Here is a 24488-nt window from a genome sequence, read left to right as displayed (position 1 = left end):
GAAGCGCTCCCCCGCTGCCCCCTAATCCCCTTCCTCGCCCGATCCCGTCACAATAGGGCGCCCCCTCCGCCAACCACCGGCAGCTCCACGTCGCCTAGGGCGCGTGGAATTGTGGGGGATGTGGCTCGGGGGTTGTGGAACCGCCCGCATCATTAGCATATTGGGGTGTGGTTTGGGGGGGCAACCTCCACAGGTGCGAGCATCTACAGGATCCGCCCACCTAATTAACATGGGGAGGAGCTTATAGAGGGCGGGACCAGTACTGCCTAGTTGCGGGAAGGGACAGGTTGCTACTTTCTTCTGAACTCGCAGATGAGATTCTGAAGCTTTTGGAGATGCGAAGGCGTTACCGAAGTTTAACATGGAAAAACCGACCCTAAGGTAAAGTGTCTTCCTAAAATGACTGCAGGTTAGTGGTGAAAAAGAACAAGTACACGTGGTGGGAACTCTGGCTTTGATCTTGAGCATAATAATCTCTCTCTTACCTTTTCTGCAAAGTATCCTATCCCAGGATAACCTGAAATCTCATCACCTCGAGCGGTGATTCAGGTTGTGAGACTCAACACCCTCAATCACTCCTCGCCTCTGATTGGAGGGCTGAGTATTAAACTCCTCTTAAATCCTTCCTTTATGGAAGGGTCACGACGATCTGTGAACTCCATTTTCCACCAGCAACTCTACTTAATTTTAGTTTTTTATCCTATTTGTGACCCCTTGAACCATAGCGCACCAAGTCCGCTATCTCCCGATATCCGTCCAAGCTCATGTTCAGTGCTTCCATGACATTATCCATCTCATCCTCAGCCTTCTCCTTCTCCTTTTGTCTTTTATCTTTCCCAACATCCGAGAACTCCAAATGAGTCCCTTCTTCCCATTATGTGGTCAAAGTATTTAAGCTTCAACTTCAGTATTTGACCTTCCAATGAATAGTTTGAATTAATTTAAGTATTAAGTAATTTGATCTCCTTGATGTTCAATGGACTTTCAAACTTCTTCTCCGTCACTACAGTTCAAAAGCGTTGACTCTTTGGTGCTCAACTCTCCTAATAATCCAACTCTCAGAGTCATATATCACTACTGGAAAAACCATAGTTTTGAATATAGGCACCTTGGTTGGCAAAGTGATGTCTCTGCTTTTTAGTATGCTCTCCAGATTTGCCATAGCATTCCTTCCAAGGAACAAGTATCTTTTAATTTCATGCAGTGATCATTCAGCCCAAAGAATATAAAATCTGACACTGTTTCTGTTGCTTCTCCCTCTATTTGCCAGGAAGTGATGGGACCAGATGCCATGATCTTGGGGTTTTTTTAAAGGTAAGCTTCAAGCAAACTTTTATACTTTATGCTTCCACCTTCATGAAGAGGCTTCTTAATTCTTTTTTGCTTTCTGCCTTCAGAGTAGTATTGTCTGCATATCTGAGAATGTTGATATTTCTCCCAGCAACCTTAATTCCAGCTTTTGATTTAACCAGCCTGGCATTTCTCATGATGTACTCTGTATATAAGCTAAATAAATAAGGTGAAAATATACAGCCTTTTTGTACTCCTTTCCCAATCTTAAAGTAATCAGTTCTTTCATGTTTGGTCCTGACTTGCTTCTTGACCCACATACAGGTTCCTGAGGAGACAAGTAAGATGATTTGGTTATTCCCATCTCTTTTGAGGATCTGCCACATTTTGTTGTGATCCATATACTCAAATACTTTAGTGTAGTCAATGAAGCAGATTTTTTTTCTGGAATTCCCTTGCATTCTCCATAATCCAGCGAATACAGGCAATTTGGTCTCTAGTTCCTCTGCTTTTTCAAAAACCAGCCTGTACTTCTGGTAATTCACAGTTCACATACTGCTGAAGCTTAACTTGCAGAATCTTAAGCATAACCTTACTGGTATGTGAAATGAGCACAATTGTTCAGTAATTTGTACATTCTTTGGCATTGCCCTTCTTTAGGATTGAGACATAAACTGATCTTTTCCAATACAGTGGCTACTGTTGAATTTTCCAAATTTGCTGGTACTTGGAGTGCAAAAACACCATCATCTTTTAGGATTTTAAATAACTCAGCTGGAATTTTATCATCTCCACTAGATTTATTGTTAGCAATGCTTCTTAAGGCCCACTTGACTTCATTCTCCAGGATGTGTGGCTCTAGATCAGTAACCACATAATCATGGTTATCTGTGATGTTAAAATCTTTCTTGTACAGTTCTTCTGCATGTTCTTACCACAGCTTCTTAATCTCATCTACTTCTGTTAAGTCCCTACCATTTTTTTTCTTTTATCATATCTATTTTTTGCATGAAACTTTCTCTTGAGAGCTTTAATTTTCTTGGGAATCTCATGTATTTCCCATTCTATTGTTTTCTTCTGGTTTTTTTTTTTTGCATTTGAAAAGAAATACCCTTTAATCGGTTAGTATTGATTGCTTTGAATTTTTTTTAGTTTGATTATAAGATTAAGCTTCCTTCTATAGTCCTAACAGCTATGCCAAACATAGATTTTCTATAAAGTCTAGGTTAGCAGTAGATATAGTGAACAGATGGATTGATAAGACTTTATCATTTAGTAGCAGATAATTTAGGGTAAGACATCTCTCTTTGTAGGAATAAAATAATCATAGAATTATAAGACTCTTTTTAAAGGTTTAAGTTCCTCTTTCTGGCATTCTGGCAGCTAAAGAAAGAGGGATTGCCTAAACATTAAGTTCCTCTTTCTAGTCTTAATGGGTAAGCTCCATGTTTTTTCTCCTTGAGTTAGAAGTTAGGTATAAATTGAGTAGTATAATCTTCTAAGGTTGGGTTTTCTTTTCTGACCACAAACCACAGATTTCTCTTTCACAGTTTTAGTTCAAGCCATAGGATCCTTTAAAGTAAGCTTTCTGGTTACAAAAGGCATCAACTGCAGAACAAGAATTTCTAATCTCACTTTGACAGCTGAATGTTGACAACAGTAAGAATTTGGATTAAGAAAGCCCGGGAGAAGCAAACTAGTCAGATGACCGACCTTGACCAGTTGAATTATGTTCAAGACATTTTCTGAGGTTGCTGTAATTAGTTTTATTCCTCTTTTCTGTTATAAAAATTAGCTCTGTAAATCACTCCTTTGTCACCAACTACTGAGGAATTAGTTGACCTGATTTAATGGTAACCTGTTGTCCATTACTATTAAATCAGTATCTATTTATTTGGAAACTTTGTACCTCAGAATTATTTTCCATTTCAGATAATTGATTTTAACACGTTGCTCATTTAAGAAAACTTTCTCTCTCCTTGCCATTCTCTGGAATTCTACATTCAGTTGAGTATATCTTTCCCTTTCTCCTTTCCCTTCACTTTCCTTCTTTCTTCAGGTATGCTTTTCCCAGTTAAAGCCTCATCAGAGAACCATTTTTCTTTCTTACTCTTCTTTTTCTTTGGGATGTTTCTGTTGCTGTTTCCTGTACAATATTTCAAACCTCTGTCTATAGTTCTTTAGGAGCTCTATCTACCTGATTTAATCCATTAAGTCTTAAATCATCACTTTTGCTTCATATTAGTAAGGAATGTTATATTTAGATCATACCTTTACAGTCTGATAGGTTACCCTTCTTTCAATTTAAGTCTAAATTTTGCAATAAGAAACTCATGATCTGATCCACACTCAGCTCCAGGTATTGTTTTAACCAACTGTAGAGATCTTTTTCACCTCTGGTAGCAAAGTATATAATCAATCTGATTTTGATATTGACCATCTAGTGATGTTCATGTGTAAAGTCACATTTTGGGTTGTTGAAAAAAAGTATTTGCTATGACTAGCAACTCTATTTGTCTCTGCCCTGCTTCGTTTTGGTACTCCAAGGCCAAACTTGTCTGTTATTCCAATAATCTTTTGACTTCCCACTTTAGCATTCCAATGCCCTTTGATGAATGTGACATCTTTTTTTGGTATTATTTCTAGAACATTGTAGGTCTTCATAGAACTGAGCAACTTTGGCCTCTTTGGCATTAGTGGTTGGAGTATAGACTTGTATTACTGCGATGTTGAATGGTTTGCCTTGGATTTGCATAGATATCATTGTGTCATTTTTGAGATTATACTCCAATACTGCTTTTCTCATCCTTTTATCAATTATTAGGATACCCCATTTATTCTAAGGGATTCTTGCCCAAAGTGTACATGTAATGGTCACCTGAATTAAATTCACTCATTCTCATCCATTTAAGTTCACTGACACCCAAGATATCAATGTTTAAACTTTCCATCTCCTGTTTAACCACCTCTAGCTTACCTTGAATAGTCCAGGTTCTTATGCAATATTGATCTTTGCAGCACTGGACTTCCCTTTTATCACTAGACAGCTGAGCTTCCTTTGGGCTTTGGCCCCAGTCACCTCATTCTTTGTGGAGCTCTGTGTAGTTGTCTTCAGCTCTTCCCCTATAATGTAGACACCTTCTGACCCAAGGGGCTCATCTTCCATTTATTTTATCATTTTGATACTGTCCATGGGGTTTTCTTGACAAAGATACTACACTGGAGTGTTTGCCATTTCCTTCTCCAATAGGTCACCTTTTGTCTGAATTCTTGACTATGACTTGCCCATCTTGGGTAACTCTGCACAGCATAGCTCAAAGTTTCATTGAGCTATGCAAGCCCTTCCGCCATGACAAAGCAGAGATCCAGGATACAGCTTGATTTTTACTCTATGCAATATCATGCCTCTCCACCTTCCACCCCCACAGCCTTGAGCTTCCTGGACTCTTAGTACTCCCAGTCACTTTTCAGCTTCTTTTTGCATGCTGTCTTCCTTCATTACGTTGTAAGCTTCTGTCTCTTATTTGTATCCCCAACACTTATTGCACTACTTACTTAACAGAACTGTTATGAGAAAAGCACTTAGTAAACTAAGTAATGCTCCCATATGAGTTATTAACAGTTCTCCTAGCTCGTTAGACCCTGCTCTTCTCCATAAAGAGAAAATACATAAAGTGTAGCCCTTGGGGGAGTTAGTTTATATAGGACAAAATGAAGGGTCCAAAACTGAAGCTGTTTCACATATTTATTGATACAGATGGAGTTAGGTGGTGCCTTGTATCTGTGCAAAGTCTCTTCTTAACTACTCAGGTATCTCTTTGACTCATCCCCTTCTGGACACCATAAGAAAGGGCCCAAAGGACAAACCTAGAATGTCAGAGATGAAATTGGACTTCAGAGTCCAACTCCCTCATTTTACAGATTGGAAATCTGAGGCCCAGAGAGACTCAAGGTCACACAATGAGTGGTAGAACCAGGTCCTCTTGGTTTTCAGTCCAGTTCCCTCAGGAAAAGTGAGCTTCATCTCTCCAAGGGCTCCAAGAATTGGAGAGCTTCCACCCCTAAACACAACTCCATGCTGTTCAGCCCTCTAGGCATGCGTTACAGGTAGGGAAGGAGATATGAGTTTTACCACATAGTGGCAAAGATGGAAGTAAATTTAAAAGTTGAGTAGCTTCCCACAATCTCAAAAGCCCTCCTTATATTTAATTCCTTAATCCCTTTTCAGGGGAGGATTATTATCCTGAAAGGGCAGATGACTGAGCTACAGCTCAGACATGGAATATGATTGGCAGAGAAGTCAATGGTAAAATTAAGAATAAGCTCTCAGGGGCCTAAGGGAGTTGGTCTGTCCCACCTTAGGCCACTTCCATGTGAAGATTTTCCCTTCACTCTATTTAAGGATCCAGTATTGACCCCGAAAACTGGTATGTTCCTCTTGGAAGCTCTCACTGAACTCAATTTCAGCTTGGCTCCCCACTGACTCCCAGTAGAACAACTGCTGTCCATGGAATGTTACCATCCTCATGTTGTGCATGTCACGGATCTAGAAGAAAGAAGAATATGAGGACATCAGCCCCCATGGAAGCAGCTTTCAGACAAGATCTCATTCTGTGTCCCATTTTAAAAGACTGATGTCACTGAGCTACTATAGGACACACAGAAAACGAACTAGTTGCTATTGTTTCACTTTGTTTGCTTTTTCTTATGTTTAAATTTCTCATGTCTCTCAGTTTTAGAAGAGAATCTATATATGGTGCAGTGCTATGGCAACTAGATGGCAGAACAAATAGAGTGCCCAGACTGGAATCAGGAAGACCTGAGTTCAAATCTGGCCTCAGACACTAGCTTTGTGACCCTGGGCAAGTCATTTAACCCTGTTTGCCTCAGTTTCCTCATCTGTAAAATGAGCTGGAAAAGGAAATGGCAAACCATGCCAGTGTCTTTTCCAAGAAAACCCCAAATGGGGTCACAAAGAGTTGGACATGACCGAAGAACTAAACAATAACCACATGGGGTAATGCTTAAGAGTCAGCCTCAAGACCAGGAATACTTCAGTTAAGTCCTGTCTTGGACACACTGGCTACAAAGACCCTGGGAAAGTCACTTAACTTTTTAGTGCCCTAGGTAATCTCGAAGACTATAAGTTGCAGAGAAGCTGTCAGCCTGGGAGAGGACATTTCTTCATCTAGGAGCTCCCTATAACAGTGAAATCACAGGTTCAGTCCCTAGCCCTTTAAATGGTAACCTGGAAACACTAATATTCTAAAATAGGAAGAGATGTCCCTGATCCTAAGAGCACCATTACCAAATGCAAATAAATCACTTCTTGATTAAGAACCATGTGCAGGGTTTATGATATGCTGCATTACAAAAAATTTCACAGTATCATGGACGTGGGTCAGATAATGTCCCTCTGAATATCCATATCTATCTCAGAATAACGGAAAATTAAAAATGTATATCCACTGACAACAAAGTTAAACTAGAGTTCATATGCATTTAAATTATGCTGTAAATTGATTCTAATAAAATAGAGGAAAGACTTTTCTATTTAACTCCTATCTGAAATTTCTTTCTTTCACTGATGTTCCATTGACTAGAATCAGTGCCCAGTAGTATTGTGCACACAGTATTGACTTTTAATAAAATGTCTGTGGAATGAATGAAGTATGTTCAGAGAATATTAATACTATAAGTGACCTCAGAGATCATCTTCCCTAAGCCTCTTATTTTGCAGCAAAAGAAAGTGAAATTACTATGGAATTAGAAAACCAAGGTGAAACTTTACTGAAGGGGTGGGAACTATTTCATTTTTTGTCTTTGTATCCTCAGTGCCCAGTACAGTGCCTGACACATATTTGGCACTTAACAAATGCCTGTTGATTGACTGAGTGATATAGTCCAGCTTCCTGTTTCTAAGACATAATGGTACCTAAAACACAGAGGAGGATCAGAATCCACCTGGTCCTACCCTTTTCCTGGTGGCCTCACCAAAATGTAGCTGTCAGAAGTCTGATTAGCTTCTGTCCCCAGATCAATGGTCAGGGCATGGATGGCTATCCGGGTTCCTGGAGCCACATTAATGAAGACTCGACATCCTTCTTGGCTTCTCACATTGTGGTCCCGGGGAGGACTTACTATTTCCCCTCTAGGACCAAAGAGTTGCACATCACATTCTGGGGAAGAAACATTTTGGAGAAGTTAAACCAACGGTAGACAGATAAATTCTTTGAGAGTATGAAAAACACAATAGAAATAACAATACAGAGGGCTACAGTGGCCTACAAGACTCTGCATGACTTATTCTAGCCCAACCTAACTTCTAGAGCCAATCTTAAGAGGAAGGGTCATCAATTTAGAGGGCCAAAAAGTGTGAGGAAAAAGTCCATTAGTGGACTTCCTATATCCTTTCTGTGGGTAACAACCATTTCTCCCTTGGATCTCACATATCAATTTTTTTGGCCCTCTTTCACATACTTATCATATAGTGTTGTATATTATAGTTGTCTATGTGTATCATAAGAGACAGTTTAGAATAGGAGATAAAAAATTGGCATCATAAAGAGGTTTGTTAAAGTCTCATCTCTGAAACATACTGGCTTACACAAGTCACAAATTTTTACTGATCTGCATTGGTAGAGGAGGCTTCCACACTAAGAAAACCCTACACAATGAAATCACAAATCCGGACCAAAATATATAGAAGTGTTTCATTTCCCCTCTCTGCATTGATCCTCTCCTGTGTCTGTTTTCAGGACACTACTCTTTCCATGTTTTCTCCTATCTACCTGACTGCTGCTTCTCTGTTTGCTTTACTGAATCCTTACCCAGACTACATCCTCTAAATATAATCATCACTCAGTGTTGGGCCCTCTTCTCTTCTTTCACTATACTACTACCCTTGATGATCTCACCTGCTTCCATGAAATTAATTGCCTCTCTATGCTGATGATTCTCAAATCCACCTTTCCTTCCTCATCCTCTCTGCTGACCTTCAATCTCGCATCTCCAACTGTCTTTCAGACATCTCAAACATCTTAAATTCAACATCTACAAAACAGAATTCATTATCTTTCCAACTAAACCTCCCTTGCTCCAAACTTTCCTATTATTACAGATGGCACCACTATCCTCCCAATCCATCTTCACAGCCTAGGAATCAGCCTGGATTCCTCACTATCTCTCATACGCCCCCTACCTCATATCCAATTTATTGCCAAGGTCTGTCAATTTCACTTTTGCAGCATCTCTCAAATATTCCCCATTCTCTCCTCTGATTCTACACCTCTCTAAGGTAGGCCCCTCATCTCTTCATGCCTCAGTAGCCTCCTGGTGGGTCAGCCTGCCTCAACTCTCTCATCATTCCATTCAGCCACCAAAGTGACTCCTAAAGTGCCTGTCTGACCATGTCAAAACTCCTTCCCTCTACTCAGCAAAATCCCTTATCTCTTCCAGCATCAAATACAAAATCCTCTGTTTGCTATTCAAAGCTCTCTTTAATCTAACCACCTCCCACCATTTCAGCCTTCCCATAGCTTACAGTTCAATTCCCTCGCACCCTTTGATTCAGTGACACTGGCCTCCTGGTTGTTCCATGAATAAAGCATTCCACCTCTCATTTCCAGGCATTTTCTCTGGATGTCTGCCATGCCTGGCACATTCTCCCTCCTCAACACCACCTACTGACTTTCCTGGCTTCCTTTAAGTCCAAGCTAAAAATCTCATCTGCTTTATTAATATTTTCTCCATCACTTTCTTATGTCTAGACAATCAACAAAACAATAAATCAAGCCCTAATTTGTAGTATTTTGCCAGTTTCTGACACACTAAATTTTAACAACTGAAGAGCTGGCTCCAACATGCCCCTGCTCATCCCCTCTCTTCCCCACCTGCCCTGATACCTTTGTGATAATTTTCTGTGGCAACTTGGCTCCAATACTGTAGCACCACCCCATTTCCTGGGAATACCAGGCGCTGTCTCACCACCAGAGTGTTGGTTTTGGAGATGAATGTCACACCTGCCAAATTCTTGCAGGTTCTCCTCCAGGTAAGCCATCCCCAAAACAGCAGCATCTCCCCTAAAATAAGGCAGTGCAGTGTGGTTCAGACACAATTAAGTTCTCAGTTTAAGGCCTGCTTGAGGGCTCATAAATAAAAGACCACACAGGTTCTAGCTCCAGTTTCTGGGAGACCCGTCAAGAGCACAAGCACTTCAGCACTACTACTGTGCTACTGCACAGCTCTGTTCCCCTTCCTGTCTGAGGATGAGGAAATAGCATAGGTGTTGGAAAGGGCTTCTTTGTCATCAAGACCAGGTCTGTCATTGCTTCATTCAGTGACGGAGTGGGAAACAGCAGATCTGTCAGAAAACAGTCTCCTTCAGGGGTCCCTCACCCAGAACATCCTGAGCACCCCAAGCTACAGCATAAATTTTTAAACAATTAGAGCCTCAAGGACCCTAAATTCATATATGGGGTCCATATGCACCCATAAGGAAGGACATGAAAGGAAGTTTCAGAGAGAGGGCATAAGACAAGCTAAATGGCCACCCAAACAAACCAGCACTGCAGTTGAGGGAGCTCTCCAGGACTTGGAAGGCCACCACCTCCCCCAGAGGTCGACCAATGGCCACTGCACACTTGGTCACCTGCGTGCCAGTCATGTTGATGGTCCCCATAGGCCCAAGGTATTGCTTTCCACAGGTACCTACAGAGGGAGGAGAAAACCCACAATGATCATGTATACAGCTGAGGGATGGAGGGAGGCAAATGGTGTTTGACTGTACTTGGAGCTCAGAGGAACAGTGTTGATATATTCCCCAGTACTCCTGGAAATGACTTTTATAGGTATTGTGATAAAATGCTTTTTAATTGATATTCATTAATAACATTAATTTAAAATCTCCTTCTAGGCTTTATCCTTTCCTGGTTTAGGTATTAGGATTACATTTGTCTCATAAAAGGAATCTACTCCTAAAAATCATAAAAGAATGCTTTACTTCTCCATTTTTTGAGAATAATTTGCATATTGGTGCTAATTGTTCTTAAAAGTTTGGCAGAATCCTTCTTTGAATCTGTAAGGATCTGGAGTTTTTTCCTTTGGTAAGTTTCTTTACAGCTGCTTCTGATTTCTTTCCTGAGATCAGACTATTCAAGACCTCTATTTGGCTTCTGTTAGTTTAGGTTATTTTAATTTTTGGAAGGTGATTCCTCTATTTCTCTTGTGTTTTCGCTTTTGGTTGCATATCTAACTGTATCGTGTATTCTGATAAATGTTTTAATTCTTTCTGTTTTTGTTGTGACTGCACTTTGTTCAGTTGCTATTTTATTAATTTGATTTTTCTGCCCTCATCTTTTTAATCAGGTTGGCTAAAGCTTTATCACTGTTAGTCTTTTCAAAGAACCAGCTTTTAGTTTTATTTATCATTTCTATATTGGTTTCTAGTTTATTTTTCCCCTAATTTTTACTATCTGCTCTTTTGTGCTCATTTTAAATTCGCTTATTTGTTGGCTTTCTAATTTTTAAAACTGCATATTCAGTTCATTAATCCTCTCCTTTTCTATTTTGTTAATTCATGTTTTAAGTATGTAATTTCTTAACTGTATCCCCAAATTTTTGGTATATTATTTCATCATTATCATTATCTTTCACATAGTTATTCATTGTTTCAATGATTTGCTTTTTGACCCACTCATCATTTAGGATTTTAATTCATTTGGATTGGTATTATGAAAAAGGAAGGAAAGGAGGGAGCAAGGGAGGGAGAAAAGAAGACATTCATTAAACACCTATTTTTTGCCAGGCATTGGTAAGGGTCTTAAATATATAATCCCATTGGATCATTACAACAACTCTGGAAAGTGGGTGCTATTTTTATCTCAGTGCCAGAAGTTAAGTGATTTGCCTAGGGTCACCCAGCCAGCAAGTATCTGAAGATGGATTTTAATTCAGGTCTTCCTGACTCCAGGCCCAGTCTCTACATGCTGTGCCACCTAGCTGATTCTTTAATATCAATCAGCATCGCAACTTAAAGGTCTATCCACAGTATCATAGAGCTAGAGCAGGGAAGGACCTTAGAGGTCATCTAGTTCAACATCTTCATTTTAAAGATGAGGAAACAGAGGTCCAGATAGATTTGGTGATTTGTCCAGGTTCACAACAGAACTGGAATTCCCTCTCAAGTCCTATGAGCCCAAATTCAGCTCTTTCCCATGTACTACACTGTGGTATGACCACACTTCTAGATTCTCTAGCAAAGTATAATTAAGGATATGTTTGGGGTTGGGAAGGTAGCTGCTACTGCCCCATTCCCCTAACATTCCCCTCATCCCCTTTTCTCCCATCTTCCCCTAGTTAATTCTTGGTTCTCAGAGAACCAGTTAAGAAAATAAGTGTCTTTCAAGCCACAGAGAAAACCTGTGAACATCTGAATTGTGGTTCCAGATGAGATTCCATCTGATCAAAAAAAGAAATAAAACATAACTAGACTTGCCAGTGTTCTCTTCCTGCTGTGGGGGTTCCTTAGGTTGAACAGATGAAGAAAGTAGGTGGTTGGGGACAGCCAGGACCCTGTAGTGGGGACTCTCAAGGGTAGGAGCAGGAGCTACTGTGGTTCGGCTTACAGTAGTAGTGGCTTCCTCCTGTGTCTTCAGTTTGGGGATCACCTGCCTCTCACAGGGCCCAGCTGAGCAGCCCCTCACAGTCACAGGCTTGGGAATGTGCTGACAAAATATGGCAGGCACTGGAATATGGGTTTGGTGGGGTCTGACACAGAAATCATGGCGGCGCTGGATTCCATTCCCACATGAGGCAGAACACTGTAGAGGAAAGTTGTGATATATGACAAATAGATGTATAACAGGTAAAACTCAAACACCTACCTTACACAGAATGGGCCAGGTTATCAGGATCTGCCTTTGCACATAGCCCTATTTCCCCTAAAGCCTTTCCAGCAACCCACTTATACTTCCAAACACTTAAGCATTTAAACCCTGGGACTGACTTCTGCCCCAACAGGAAATATATCAGAAGTTTAATGGCTAAAAAGAGGATTGCTTCAGAATCGAGAACCCCTTGGCTGACCCCTCGAGTGCTTTCTCATGTCTGCTTTGCCTACCCCTTCACTTCCTGTGGGTACCCAAATTCCCCACCCTCTGCCCTACCATTTAACTGGTTTGTGGCATCTCCTGATTCTCCTCTGCCTGCCTGCCTTTACACACACTTACTTGCCCTGACCTTGGATCCATATGCGCTTTTGGATCCCTGAATACTACTGCTGGCCCCCAACTAGCCTACATGACCACAGCAGACCCTCCCTTCTCTCAGCCCAGTGTTCAGGTGCCATTGCTGCCCCACGTCCTGACACAGACATGGTACTCCACATTGGGTTTCATTTTTCTTCACACTTTTCCGGAAGAGAACCATAGTAATAATGATAATAAATATTTAAAGGGCCCTGGATGAGCAAACACAAATACCCTTCCCTCTTCCCAGGGTGCACTCCAAAGCTAGTGAAGAGGAATACCTCCATCCAGTCACTGAAGTGCCACTGGTAGGCACAGTCTGCTAGAAGGCACGGAATGCTCACTGGGGGCCTCTCCGAGGCGGCGCAGGCTTCCTCTTCCACCTCTGCCTCTTCTCCATGATCCAGCTGCACACAGATCACTGAGCGTGTGGCTGTGCCCAGACCACAGACAGCGGAGCATGAGCTGCTCGATACTACCTTCCACCTAGATCAAAAAGGAAACATCACTAAGACAGAGGCAGAGGGCTGAGCTATCCTGTGGTTCACGAGGACATGCTCAAAATTAGATTCTGAGAGCTGGAAGGAACCACAGCTATCACCTGTGTCTGAACAGAAATATGATTTTACCACATCCTTGACAATATAGTCATGCAGCCCCTGCTTGAAGACCTTCACTGATGGGGATCTCACTACCTTATAGAAAAGTCAGTTCCACCTTTGGGCAGTGATGCTAACCCAATTGCTATTGCAAACTACCACCCCACCTACCCCTCTTTAAAAAATACTAGTGCATTTTTAAATGATGCAGTATAACTGGGAACCCTGGAACACCACCAGCTAAGATTCACAATTGCAGGTAACCTTAAGGACAACACAAAGATACACTGGGGGTATAAATTGCCTGTAACATAGTTCCAACTGACTTATGCATAAGAAATGGCATAAAAGACACTGTCAGAGACATATATTCGTGGAAAAGGAAGCAGGCTGGCTACGGAGGAAGAGTGGCAAGTGGTAGATGAACTGGTCAGGTCTATCTTTTACAGCCACTAAAGAGTAAAAGAACCAGAGGAAGTTGTTCAGTGCATCACGGCAGTCTTGGACAGAGAATTTACGGAAAGACATAAACAAGTAATACAGAGTGAGAGGGTAAGGATGGGTGGTGACCTACCCTAGTGGATGGAATACCCAGGCTAATGACATCATGGATCCATTCACTCAGAAACATAATTATTAGAAAGCTTTTCAAAAAATATCTTGAACCAAAATTTACTTCCACCTCTTATGCCCAGTTCTATCCTCAATGGCCAAGCAGAACAAATTAAATCCTTTCCCCCTTCCACAATAAAATGCTCCAAGACCGTTATCAGGTCCCCACCAAGTTTTCCCCTCTCTGGGCTAATCAGCTTGACTTCCTCTGATCAGTACTCATCTGATGTGCTTTCCAGTGCCCTCACTGTTCCAGTCACTCTCTTTAGGATGTATCCACGCTTCTCAGTGTCCTTTCTGAAAGGTGGCACTGCTCTAACTTTTCTCCCTGCAGGGGCTGCTGACCTGGGTGGGCAAGGGTCTAGGTTGCAGGGCTCCTGTTCCTCTGGGCGAGGGAGCTCCTGGCACTGGGAGTCAGGAACAATCTCCTCCTCATTCTCCCCAAAAGCCCTGGCACAGTAGAGGATCTTCTGGACAATCCCTCCTCCGCAGCTTACACTGCAGGATGCCAGCTTGTGCCGCCACCTGGTGGAAGTGAGAATCCATCTTCCATCTTAACAGAATTTCTTAACTTTCCACATTGAAACAAAATCCAAGATTCTCTTTAAATGCCAGGAAATCCAATTCATTTCCAACAATGAAAAGGGAAAAAAAAAAGAATGTATATAAAGCTCTTTGCAGACCTTAATGCACTATATAAATGGAATCCAATTTTATTATCAAGCAAGACTGACCTTTTATTGCTTCATAGCCTAATCCCTCTGACTCATAAACTATATGGTTCTTTGAGCCCCTCCCATTTTACAAAGAGGAAACTGAAACAAAGGATCATTTTATCTAAGGATATAAGAGGAAATCTATCTGGACATCCATCACAAGGGGCCCTCCCATTCCAGTACAACTATACCCAGTTTATTCACAGATAAAACCCTACATAGGATACCTTCTCTTAAGTATAGTCAGGGTCACCAAACTAGCCAATGGGAAGTGATTTTCATACTGGGGAGGTTCCTTTAACTCCATCAGGAAGCCCTTTGATAACATTGGTATTAGGACAGAAGATTAGTGCTGACTGGTTAGTCTGAATAAATGTGTTATATCAGACTTTTTTGCCAGCACAGTTCACAGTTTCAGGGGCCCTGGTTTCCCTAGTGCTAGATCCAAATCTAGGTAATAATAAGCTACATTATAGCAGGTTATCCTGTACTTCCTGACCAGCCCTGGGGCATTTCCCCCCTTAGAATGCAGTCATTCCCTCTCAGTGGGATGGATTAAGCATGAAGTCCAGGGACACAAGTGTATATAGACCTGGCAGGACAGGGCTCTGTACTGCAGTCCTGGTAGCTGCTAGGTCGGGGCATGCCCCCACACTTGGAATGAGGAAGATTGATGGTCAGGCCCTTGTTCTGCCTCACACAGTGAACAGAGAGTGGCACTTTCCCCCCTCCACAGGTCACTGGACAAGGGGCCAGAACTTTGATCTCCCACCTAAAGGGGAAAAAGGAAAGAATGACTGTTAGACAACAGCAGGCTCTCTTTTTAAAGAATATATTTCCTTACTACCCTGATTTGGAAGCTATTAATGAAAATGAGGGCACCTAGGTGGCACAGTGGATAGAGTGGTGGGCCTTGAGTCAGAAAAACATCTTCATGAGTTCAAATCCAGCCTTAGATATTTACTAGCTGTGTGACCCTGGATAAGTCACTTAGCCCTGCTTGCCTCGGTTTGCTCATTTGTAAAATAAACTGGAGGAGGAAATGGCAAACCACTCCATTATCTTTGCCAAGAAAACCCCAAATGGGGTCATGAAGAGTCAGACATAACTTAAAACAACTGAACTGAACTACCTTTATCACAGCTTGTGGTGGAGGAAGTACTTTGCAAATCTTAAAACTCTTTTTAATCAACTGGGGAAAAAATCTTCATATCAAACATCTCTGATGAGGGACATAAATGATATATATAATATGTATACACACATATTTTTATATATATATACATATATATACATACATACATACATACACATGTAGTCACTAAACATTAATTGCTTACCACGTGTCAGGCACTGTATGCTAGGGATACAAGTAAGAAAAGGACAGTCAGTCCCTACCCTCAAGAAGCTTACAGTTTAATAGAGGAAGACCATACAAAAAGCTTCAAAGTTGATACAGGAAGCGGGGAGCTGGAGGGTACCTGGTGTGGGAACATGATGTTCAGTTAAAACTAAACACAGTGGCTGGTGGGAAAGGAAGACATAGCAAAAAAATTCTGAGCCTCAACAGAAGGATGTTTTAGGAGGAGCTCATGGCTCCACCCTCCAGCCCACCAATCAGAGGGAAGAGACGATGGAGTCATGTCTTGATTAGAACAAATGGATCAATCTCTGTGATGATAAGTTTTCAGAGGATAAGCTTATCCTGATTGGGGGTTGGGGAGGGAATGATGTATCCAAGATATATAGATATAGATATAGATATAGATATAGATATAGACAACAGAAATACGTATGAGTAAATGCTAGCTCTCAATAAGTCAAAGTATATGAGCCAACAGTTCTCAAAAGAAATATAAATTATTAACAACCATGTGAAAAAATGCCCAAATCACCAACAGTAAGAGGAATTCACATCAATACAAGCCTGAAGTTTTACCTTTTCCCCAGAGAGTTGGGAAAGATAACAAAAGATGGTAATGGTCAATGAGAGGTTCTGGAAAGACAGACACACTAATAAATTCTTGACAGAGCAAAGAATTGGTATTGCCATCCTATAAAGCAATTTGGAATGATGTAAATAAAGTGACTAAATGTTGATACCCTTTGACCCAGACATTCCACTGCTGACTTCTATCCCAAGAAGGTCACTGACAAAAAAGAAAGGCCAAAGCGTATAGCAGCACTTTTTGTGCTGGCCAAGAACTGAAAACAAAGTAGATACTCGTAAGCTGGGGGTTGACTAAACATGGGCCTGTGGTATGTGAATACCATGGAATATTATTCTGCTGTATTAAATGACGAATGTGATGAATATAAAAGAGCATGAAAGGACTTATATGAACTGATGCAAAATGAAGTAAAGTGAGATAGAAAAATAATATATGCAATGACTAAAGCAATGTTTTATCTAAGGAGAATAGGAGTATATGATAGGAAAAATCACAAAACAATCAAAGCTGAATGTATTGAAATTATAAAGAATAAGATTAGCCTCAAGAAAGTTATGAGAAGACAGCCTCCCCATTCTTTGTAGGCATGGAGGACTAAGGGCGTGGAACACTGCATCTAAGGTCAGGATTTTTTTTTTTTTTTTGATGTGTTAATTGGTTTTGCTGGATTTTTTTTCTCTTCTTCCTCCTAAAAAATATTGTCATAAGGAATGGCTCTCTGGAAAGGGGTCAGGGAGAAAATGGGGAAATCTAGATGATATGAAAACAAAAGCATACAATACAAATTTTTTTTTGAGAAATTCTATATAAATATGACTTGTTGCTAGTGGTATTGGTGGTGGTAATGGTGTGAGTGGTAGTGGTGGTGGTGGTAGCGATGGTGAAGGTGTACCCTAGAAGAGGAACAACTCTAAAGGTGAGGAAAGGCAGCTTGATGTTTTCTTGCTTTACCTAGGTGGACAGGAAGCAGCATGGCAGACCATCATCTGATTTTCTGGCTGACTCACTGGGTTACACTTGTCTTTCTCGACCTCTTTCCTGCTGGCAAAGTCCAAACAAACATAGCGTAGCTCCCTTAAGCCTAGAAGGAGAATCATAGGGTTCAGGGATTTGAAGCTGAAAAGATCCTTAGAGTCCACAGATCTAGAGCTAGAAGATTCATGAGAAGTCATCTAATCCCACCCCATCTCTTTTTCAGATAAGTAAATCGAGGCCTAAATAGGTGTGTTAAAATTGTATCTTGTTCTGGTCCCCTCACCACCCTTCCACACACTCCTAGCCAGCATAGTAAGCTTCTAAGAAGTCAGATTGCAAAAGGAAACCTAAAGGTCACATACAGACTGTCTCAAAGATCAAAGGAGCATAATGTGCAAACATAAATTAACTAAAAATCACATCCCAAGTCTACATGCTAAATCAAGGGAAGTCATTAATCCTTCCTGTGAGGACCCTTTGGTCCTATGGCATGATATACGATAAACCCGAGGAAATTAAAATTGTCTGTATCACTTAATAATAGATTCTATTCTCTAATTGATCCTATTCTGTATCACTGCCCTGTTTTGTCAAGTCACACTCCTCTGTTCTTGAGTTAAGCTCAGGAATGCAGTTTTCCCTTTGAGTTAGTTTAAAGATGTGGTTGAAGGAAAAAATTGACACCTGCTTGTTGTCTGTGTGCCCCAACTGGATTAACCTGGTGCCATCCCCAAAAGATATGCCATCTGTCCTTGCCTGTCCTTGTGCAATTAGGGTAGATTTGATCTCCTCCAAGGGGACAAGGGAGGCTGATGGTACTGATTCCCTAACAAAAATTATAAGAGGCAGATGAGTCCCAATTCTTTTATTGTCAGAGAAGGGTGTGTCAGTCTGCCCCCCACCAAAACCCTATAAAAATGAGATCACTAACTTCCTCTCACTTCTCCCCCACCCCATTGCCAGCTGGGTTCATTCTGCTCCCAACTCCAGTCCGTAGTTCCCAGTGTGACTCTTTGCCTCTCCCCGCCATTCTCTTCCTCACTCTGCCTATCTTCCTTCAAGATCTCATCCCCACCCCAAGCCATCTGCTTCTATGCCCCCTTTTGTGCTGTTTTGCTCTATATTTTCTGTGCTGTTTGTCCTTGTGCCCTCTATGCCTTATTAAAGTGTAATCAAAGAATTGCATCCCACTGCTGGTCTTCCCTGGCAAGTATACAAAGAACTAGGCATGCCTGTGCCCATTTCATAATTCCATAAATTAATTAGCAATTTAAGAGGTCACATGATTTGCGCCAAGTCATGAAACCTAGGTCTTCTGATTCCAAATTTAGATACTCTTGCCATTACCATCACGCTTCCTCTTCATTAAGGACCTCTCCAATCTTGTGAGTAAAGTTTACTAAGGATAGCAGAGACAACTCTTCTCATTGGTCTCAAACCCATCAGACAAGATGACATAGTTGCTAAGCATTCTCCCTTCCCTCTAACCACAAAGAAAGTATAGCAAAACTATACTTTACCCTCACTAGTTACCCTTATCACACCATTCCCTTGTATTTCTCCCCTCACCCCTATCAAAAAGGGTTCTCTCTTTAATACATTGTTGGTGGAGTTGTGAACTGATTCAACCATTCTGTAGACCAATTTGGAACTATGCCCAAAAGACTATAAAACCATGTATATTCTTTGACCTAGCAATACCACTACCAGATCAGTATCCCAAAAGAGACTTAAAAAAACAAAAAGGAAAAGGACCTATATGTACAAAAACATAGCAGCTCTTTTTGGGGGATAAAGAATTAGAAACTGAGAAGAATAATTGATGCCCATCAATTGGGGAATGGATGAACAAGTGGTTTGTGATTATCATGGAATCCTATTGTACTATAAAAAATGATGAGCAGGATGCTCTCAGAAAAACCTGGAAAGACTGGCATGGGCTGATGCAAAGTGAAATGTATGGCAATAGTGCAAGGTGATCAGCTGTAATGACTTAGCTGCTCTCAGCAGTACAATGATCCACAACTCTGAAAGATTTAAGATGAAAAAATGTTATCCATCCCCAGAGAAAGAACTGATGCCATCTGAATACAGATTAGAGCCTACTTTTTTAAAATTTTCTTTATTTTTCCTGAGTTTTTTTAAATCTATGTTTTCTTTCACAATATGACTATTATGGACTTGTTTTGCATAACTATACATGTATAACCTAGATCGAATTGCTTGCCTTCTCATTTCGGGGTGGAGGTGGGGAGGGAGGAAGGAAGAGAATTCGGAACTCAAAATTTCAAAAACAAATGTTAAAATTTGTATTTACATGTAACTAGGGGAAAATAAGATGCTAAATAAGAGTTTAAAAATAAAATAAAGGTTAAAAGGGGGGAGGGGTGTTCTCTGCTCTCTGTTGGATCAAATCCAAACCCCTTAACCTGATATTTAAGGTTCTCTGTAGTCTGAACCCACTTAGCTAATTCATATCATCTATGCCCCACTATTTCCCAAACCAGACATCCTCCTTAGATGGGTTCCTATCTTCCTCACTTCTGTCTTCTCCATAGGCCTTAGCCATCTCCATACCCTCATTCCTCCAACCTGGATGTGCTCCTCTTCTAATTCTTCCTATCTAAAACCTATTCAATCTTCAAGGCTCAGGTTTGCTAACTCCATGAAACCTTCTCTGATCCCATTCTACAATAAACTTTGAATTCTCTCAGCATTTGTATATACAACCTATAACATAACAATCTATCTGAAACTTGTTTATATCTTATCTTGACATCTCTGGTTTCTTCATGTCTGTCTCCTTAACTAGACTAGAAATATCTCCACTCCAAGAATCTTCTCTTTTTTTTTTTGTCCTCCTCTCCCAGTGTCCAGCACTAGCAATTCATAATATTCTTTTTAGCAACCTAAATAAAAATGAACAACTTCTAGAGCAAGGCAAAACTCTTTTTAGGGTAGTAAAGTCTTCCAGAGGGTAGGAAAAGTCCCTGCCAACCATGGTGGTGTCCATGTGCTATGTCTAAAGCAGATGGAGGTAGTCAGCCCTGTTCTGATTCATCGAGGAACTCCATCATACAATCACGTTTTTAGAGCAAAAAGGGACTCATTGAGTCCAACTCCTTCATCATGTAGATGAAGAAACAATTCAATAGAAGTGACTTGCCCAAGATCACACAAATAGTTAGTGACAGAGCTGAGATTCGACCTCAGGTCCTCCAACATCAAATTCAGTCAAATGGAAAGTTTTCAATTGATAGTCAACTTATTCTGATTCTCATAGGAACTATGGTGATCAGAGAGATGAAAGGCTCATCCCTCAGCCCTTTGCTACTCAAGTTCCCAAAGAGCCTCACCTGTACCACAAGAGACTGAGCATTCCCCCACCAAAGGGCTCCACACATGCACGGTTAGATTCTCCTTCCAGAAACTTCCCAGTTGGTCCATAGCTTCTTCCAGGAAAGATCCAGATTCATGCTGTGAGGAAATAATCAACCCCCCCAGCGCCACCACAAATAACATGCTGATGGGCGTGGGATAGGCCCATGAGACATCCAGTCCTATTTGCCCAGTGTCTTACAAAACAATAAAATAGACAGAGACAGAGAGATAGAAAAGAGATGGAGAGAAGGAAAAAGGTAAAGGGACAGACAGAGACAGAGAGAGACGGAGAATAAGTTGGCTTGGGAAATGAGAAAGATTGAAACTTTTAAACTTACTTATATCTCCTTCCTGGAATAGTTTATTTTCCTCACCCTTCACCTATCTTTGTGACTATAAAAATGCCCTCACAAAGCCTTCTAAGAAAGGCATTTTTCTGTATAAGTTCAGGCAATTCATCTCTTTGCTTTGCATTCTTTTCATAAAGGTGACTATAAGAAATTCGATTAGAAATTTCCTTCAGAGTTTGAGTCTGATACCTGAAGGTCAGGATGTGTGGTCCAACTAACATAATATTCCAGAGGGTGTGCATTTACATGGCACATTAGGTCTGCAAAGTCTTTTACATATTTTCTATCATTTGATCTTCATAAGAACCCTGTAAGGTAGGTATCATTATCTCCATTTTACAGATAAGTAGACTGAGGTTAAGTGACTTGCCCAGGGTCACACTGCTTGTAAATGTCTGAGGCAGGATTCAAACCCAAGTCTTCCTGACTCCAGATCCTCTCATTCTCCAAATCCTTGCTGAGACTACCATAGGCAACTTGCCACTGGTATGAAAGCCATCTAACCTCCTAGTTCTTAGATATAGAAAAAGAAAGCATTCCCTTGTGAAATAAGTCAGACTATTGTTATAAATCTCTAACAAATGAATCCCCCTGGGCTGACTTAGAAGGAGAAGGGTGATCTAGTCTACAAAAAGGACATGGTGAAATGTTCTGGTTTTTATCTTCCCTTTGGTCTGTAGCCACCAAAGCTCAAAGAAAAGACTGAAAAGAAGAAACTTTGCTTGGGCAATGGCAGAAAAGAAAATTTCAGGGATGACACCTTCCCAGAGAAGAGGGACAGGTGGAGCCTCGTCACCTTCAGCCATCATCCTTCCAGTTTAACCGGAAATGGGCAGTATCCCTCTTTGTACCTCCTTCCCAAACACATTCTGGATTATTCCTTTCTCACTATGAATCTGGCCCTTGGAACTGAGCAAGCAGAGGTGGCCAAGTCAGGACACTCACAGTATTCCAGCCCAGGGGGCAGACGGTCACCACACATGGTAAGAGGGGAGAAGGTTTTTCTTCCACAGAGCACAGCCTGTCATCCACTGGATCTTCCAGGCCATCGCCTTCTTGTATGCATGTCACATTCCTCTGGGCTAGACCCAGCCCACAGGCAGAAGAGCATGGACCCGGTTCTGACACCTTCCACCTAAACACAGAATATAAGAGTCAAGAGGTCCTTTTTGTCTCTCTGAATGCATGGCTTGAGCAGTCTCCCTAACCAAGATCATGAACCCCAAAGATAGAGAAAGTAGAAATAAAAAAATAAGAAACCAAGATACTTTCTGTCTTTTCTCAGAAGAGCCACCATTCCCAAGAAGAAGGTTGATAACTATAACAATAATAGCCAGCACTCTGAGGTGTGCAAAGCACCATACATGTTATCTCATTTGAACCTTACCACAACCCTATGAGGTAGGTACTATTATTATCTCTATTTTACAGAGGAGGAAACTGAGGCTGACTTGCCCAGGGTCAGACAGCTAGTAAATGTCTGAGATAGGATTCAAATTCAGGTCTTCTTGATCATTCCAACATGATATCCACTCTGTCACCTAGAAGTGGCATGGAGGGTGAAAAAGTCTTACAAGATATAACTTACAAGTTATATCTAAGGGCAGCATGGAAAGAGAATCCCAAAGAACCATGGGCAAGGCTGATTCTACAGAAAACTCCCTGAGGAGAAGGACTATTTTGTTGTGTTTTCTTTATCTGCTACCTACACCTATTAGTGTCTTTCAAATAACAGGTATTTAATTAACATCTGTAAATCAAGTTGAAGTGATCTAGGTGGAGGGATTTGAAAGACAGTCTCACTCCTCCTCCATAGGAAGTGCTACTAGGACATGCCTGTCCCAGACATCTCTTTCCCCATTGTCCTGTTACCGAATGATCTTCCTTTCTCACCCAGACTACCATTAGTGTCTCTCATTTTAGAACAGGCAATAAAGGCCGGGGGCAATGACTCCAGATGACATTTGTTCAAGTGAACAGATGTTACCCAAAAATATCTTACCAACCCTTTTTGACTAGCACATTTTGTTTGGGGAAGAAGGGAGGAAGTTGAATAGATTAGCTGGGTGACCATGAGGAAATGATACGGGATAAGGAAGTTTTAGTGGGCAAAGGAGGGTAAGAGGAAAGGAAAAAAGATGGCAGAGAAGAGCCCTCAATGATGATTGGGCACCTGGTTTGGGAGTAAGAGGCCTGGGCTAACAGAATACCTCTAGTGGGCTCCTGACGGCAGGGAGGATGTCAAAGATGATAAAGGAGAATGAGGCACTGAAAGGGGAAAAGTCTTCAAGTCAGAGTCAGGCTGGGGAGTTCCTAAAGATGAACTTTATCCATTTTACCTGGGCCAATGAGTGCCCCCATTACCTGGTAAGGCAGAGCTGGGGGTTGCAGATCTCAGTAGCAGTGGGCTGGAGAGAAGGTTTGCAGTAGGATTCCGGTAACATGAGGGTAAGGTTGCCCTCCACCTTCACACAGCTTACTGTCCGTTCTCTCACTCCTCCTCCACAGGTTGTGCTACAAGGACCAAAGTCTCCTGTTGTCCAGCTAAGAAGGGAAGATGAGAGTCAGCGAGGCTTGGCCTTGCCCTGGGAGGATTTCTGGGGTCAGGCTGGCTGGGGCAAACTCCCAGAGACTTCTACTGCTTCCAGTCACTCAATAAGCACTGAACCAGGTAGACACAGACGACGTCTGGGGTCTAAACTCCTCTCAACTCAGGAAAAAAATGGTTTTGATCCTTTTGTCTAGCTGCAGGGCTACTGCCCTAAGCAGTAACAAAATGCACATAATCAATGCATTAACTCTCTCCCAAACAAAGTTTCTCTTTTGTGACATCTTTTCTCCTATAAAGGCTGCCCTTCATCTCTCCAGTGTAAATATTTGGAGAAAGGGGGCAAGAAATACTCAATGTAATCTAGTCCCAGACCATGCCTAAGGGCTAAGCCATCAGCTGTCTATGTATATATATAGTTGTGTAGTAACATAAGAGCATGAATAAGAATAAGACTGGAAGGGGAGAGCTAAGTAACCAGATAGTCCCTAAATAACTATCTTCTGCTAAGAGAATTATGAAATGAAAACCATATCAACAGCACTCACTGTGGTGGGCATGGCCCAGGGACACAGAGTTCTTTCCATGACAAGGGCTTCACAGTCCCTCCACAGTAGACATCATCAGTCCATTTATTCTGGACTTGGTCAAAGCAACTATAACTCACTTGACGTACTCCTGAGAAGGAAAACAACACAAGGAAAGGGCTGGGCTGTCCTTTTGCCTGAGATTTTAGGGTAAGGTCCAGTTAGACCCTTAGGGGAAGAAGTAGTAATTCCTTTCTGCTGGTGAAGCAAGTAAAATACCAGCTTCCTAAAC

At 41.4% G+C, this 24488-nt stretch overlaps 1 protein-coding gene and 1 long non-coding RNA gene across 8 annotated transcripts in view; one reads left to right on the top strand and one right to left on the bottom strand.

The window, feature by feature from the left end:
* The first annotated feature begins 12 nt into the window (after nt 1-12).
* On the top strand, nt 13-24221 carry LOC140519630 (uncharacterized). Of its 2 annotated transcripts, XR_011972251.1 has the most exons (4): nt 13-381; nt 1271-1314; nt 21802-22522; nt 23630-24221. It is a non-coding gene; the product is annotated as an uncharacterized lncRNA (long non-coding RNA). The 2 variants fall into 2 exon arrangements; XR_011972250.1 differs by lacking the exons at nt 21802-22522; nt 23630-24221 and adding an exon at nt 1398-1530 and having other exon boundaries at nt 62-381.
* The window catches only part of ADAMTS13 (ADAM metallopeptidase with thrombospondin type 1 motif 13), a 45711-nt gene continuing 26240 nt past the window's right edge, over nt 5018-24488 (bottom strand). For 2 of the 6 annotated variants that reach the window (XM_072632854.1, XM_072632855.1), the window contains 13 exons: nt 24218-24347; nt 23486-23665; nt 22067-22256; nt 20747-20867; nt 17367-17496; nt 15056-15235; nt 14093-14272; nt 12818-13022; nt 11786-12110; nt 9853-9999; nt 9195-9371; nt 7285-7469; nt 5018-5836 (listed from right to left, as the gene is read on the bottom strand). In XM_072632854.1, the coding sequence (XP_072488955.1) occupies nt 5684-5836; nt 7285-7469; nt 9195-9371; nt 9853-9999; nt 11786-12110; nt 12818-13022; nt 14093-14272; nt 15056-15235; nt 17367-17496; nt 20747-20867; nt 22067-22256; nt 23486-23665; nt 24218-24347 (2303 nt within the window). In that variant the 3' untranslated portion in view covers nt 5018-5683. Of the gene's footprint in view, nt 5837-6402; nt 6490-7284; nt 7470-9194; nt 9372-9852; nt 10000-11785; nt 12111-12817; nt 13023-14092; nt 14273-15055; nt 15236-17366; nt 17497-20746; nt 20868-22066; nt 22257-23485; nt 23666-24217; nt 24348-24488 lie in introns of all 6 variants that reach the window. The other 4 variants (XR_011972248.1, XR_011972246.1, XR_011972247.1 and 1 more) reach the window with 4 other exon arrangements.

Source organism: Notamacropus eugenii, chromosome 1 (assembly GCF_028372415.1).
Source record: "Notamacropus eugenii isolate mMacEug1 chromosome 1, mMacEug1.pri_v2, whole genome shotgun sequence".
NCBI lineage: Eukaryota > Metazoa > Chordata > Mammalia > Diprotodontia > Macropodidae > Notamacropus > Notamacropus eugenii.
The sequence above is the reverse complement of the archived record's forward strand: the minus strand, read 5'-3'. Positions and strand labels throughout refer to the sequence as shown.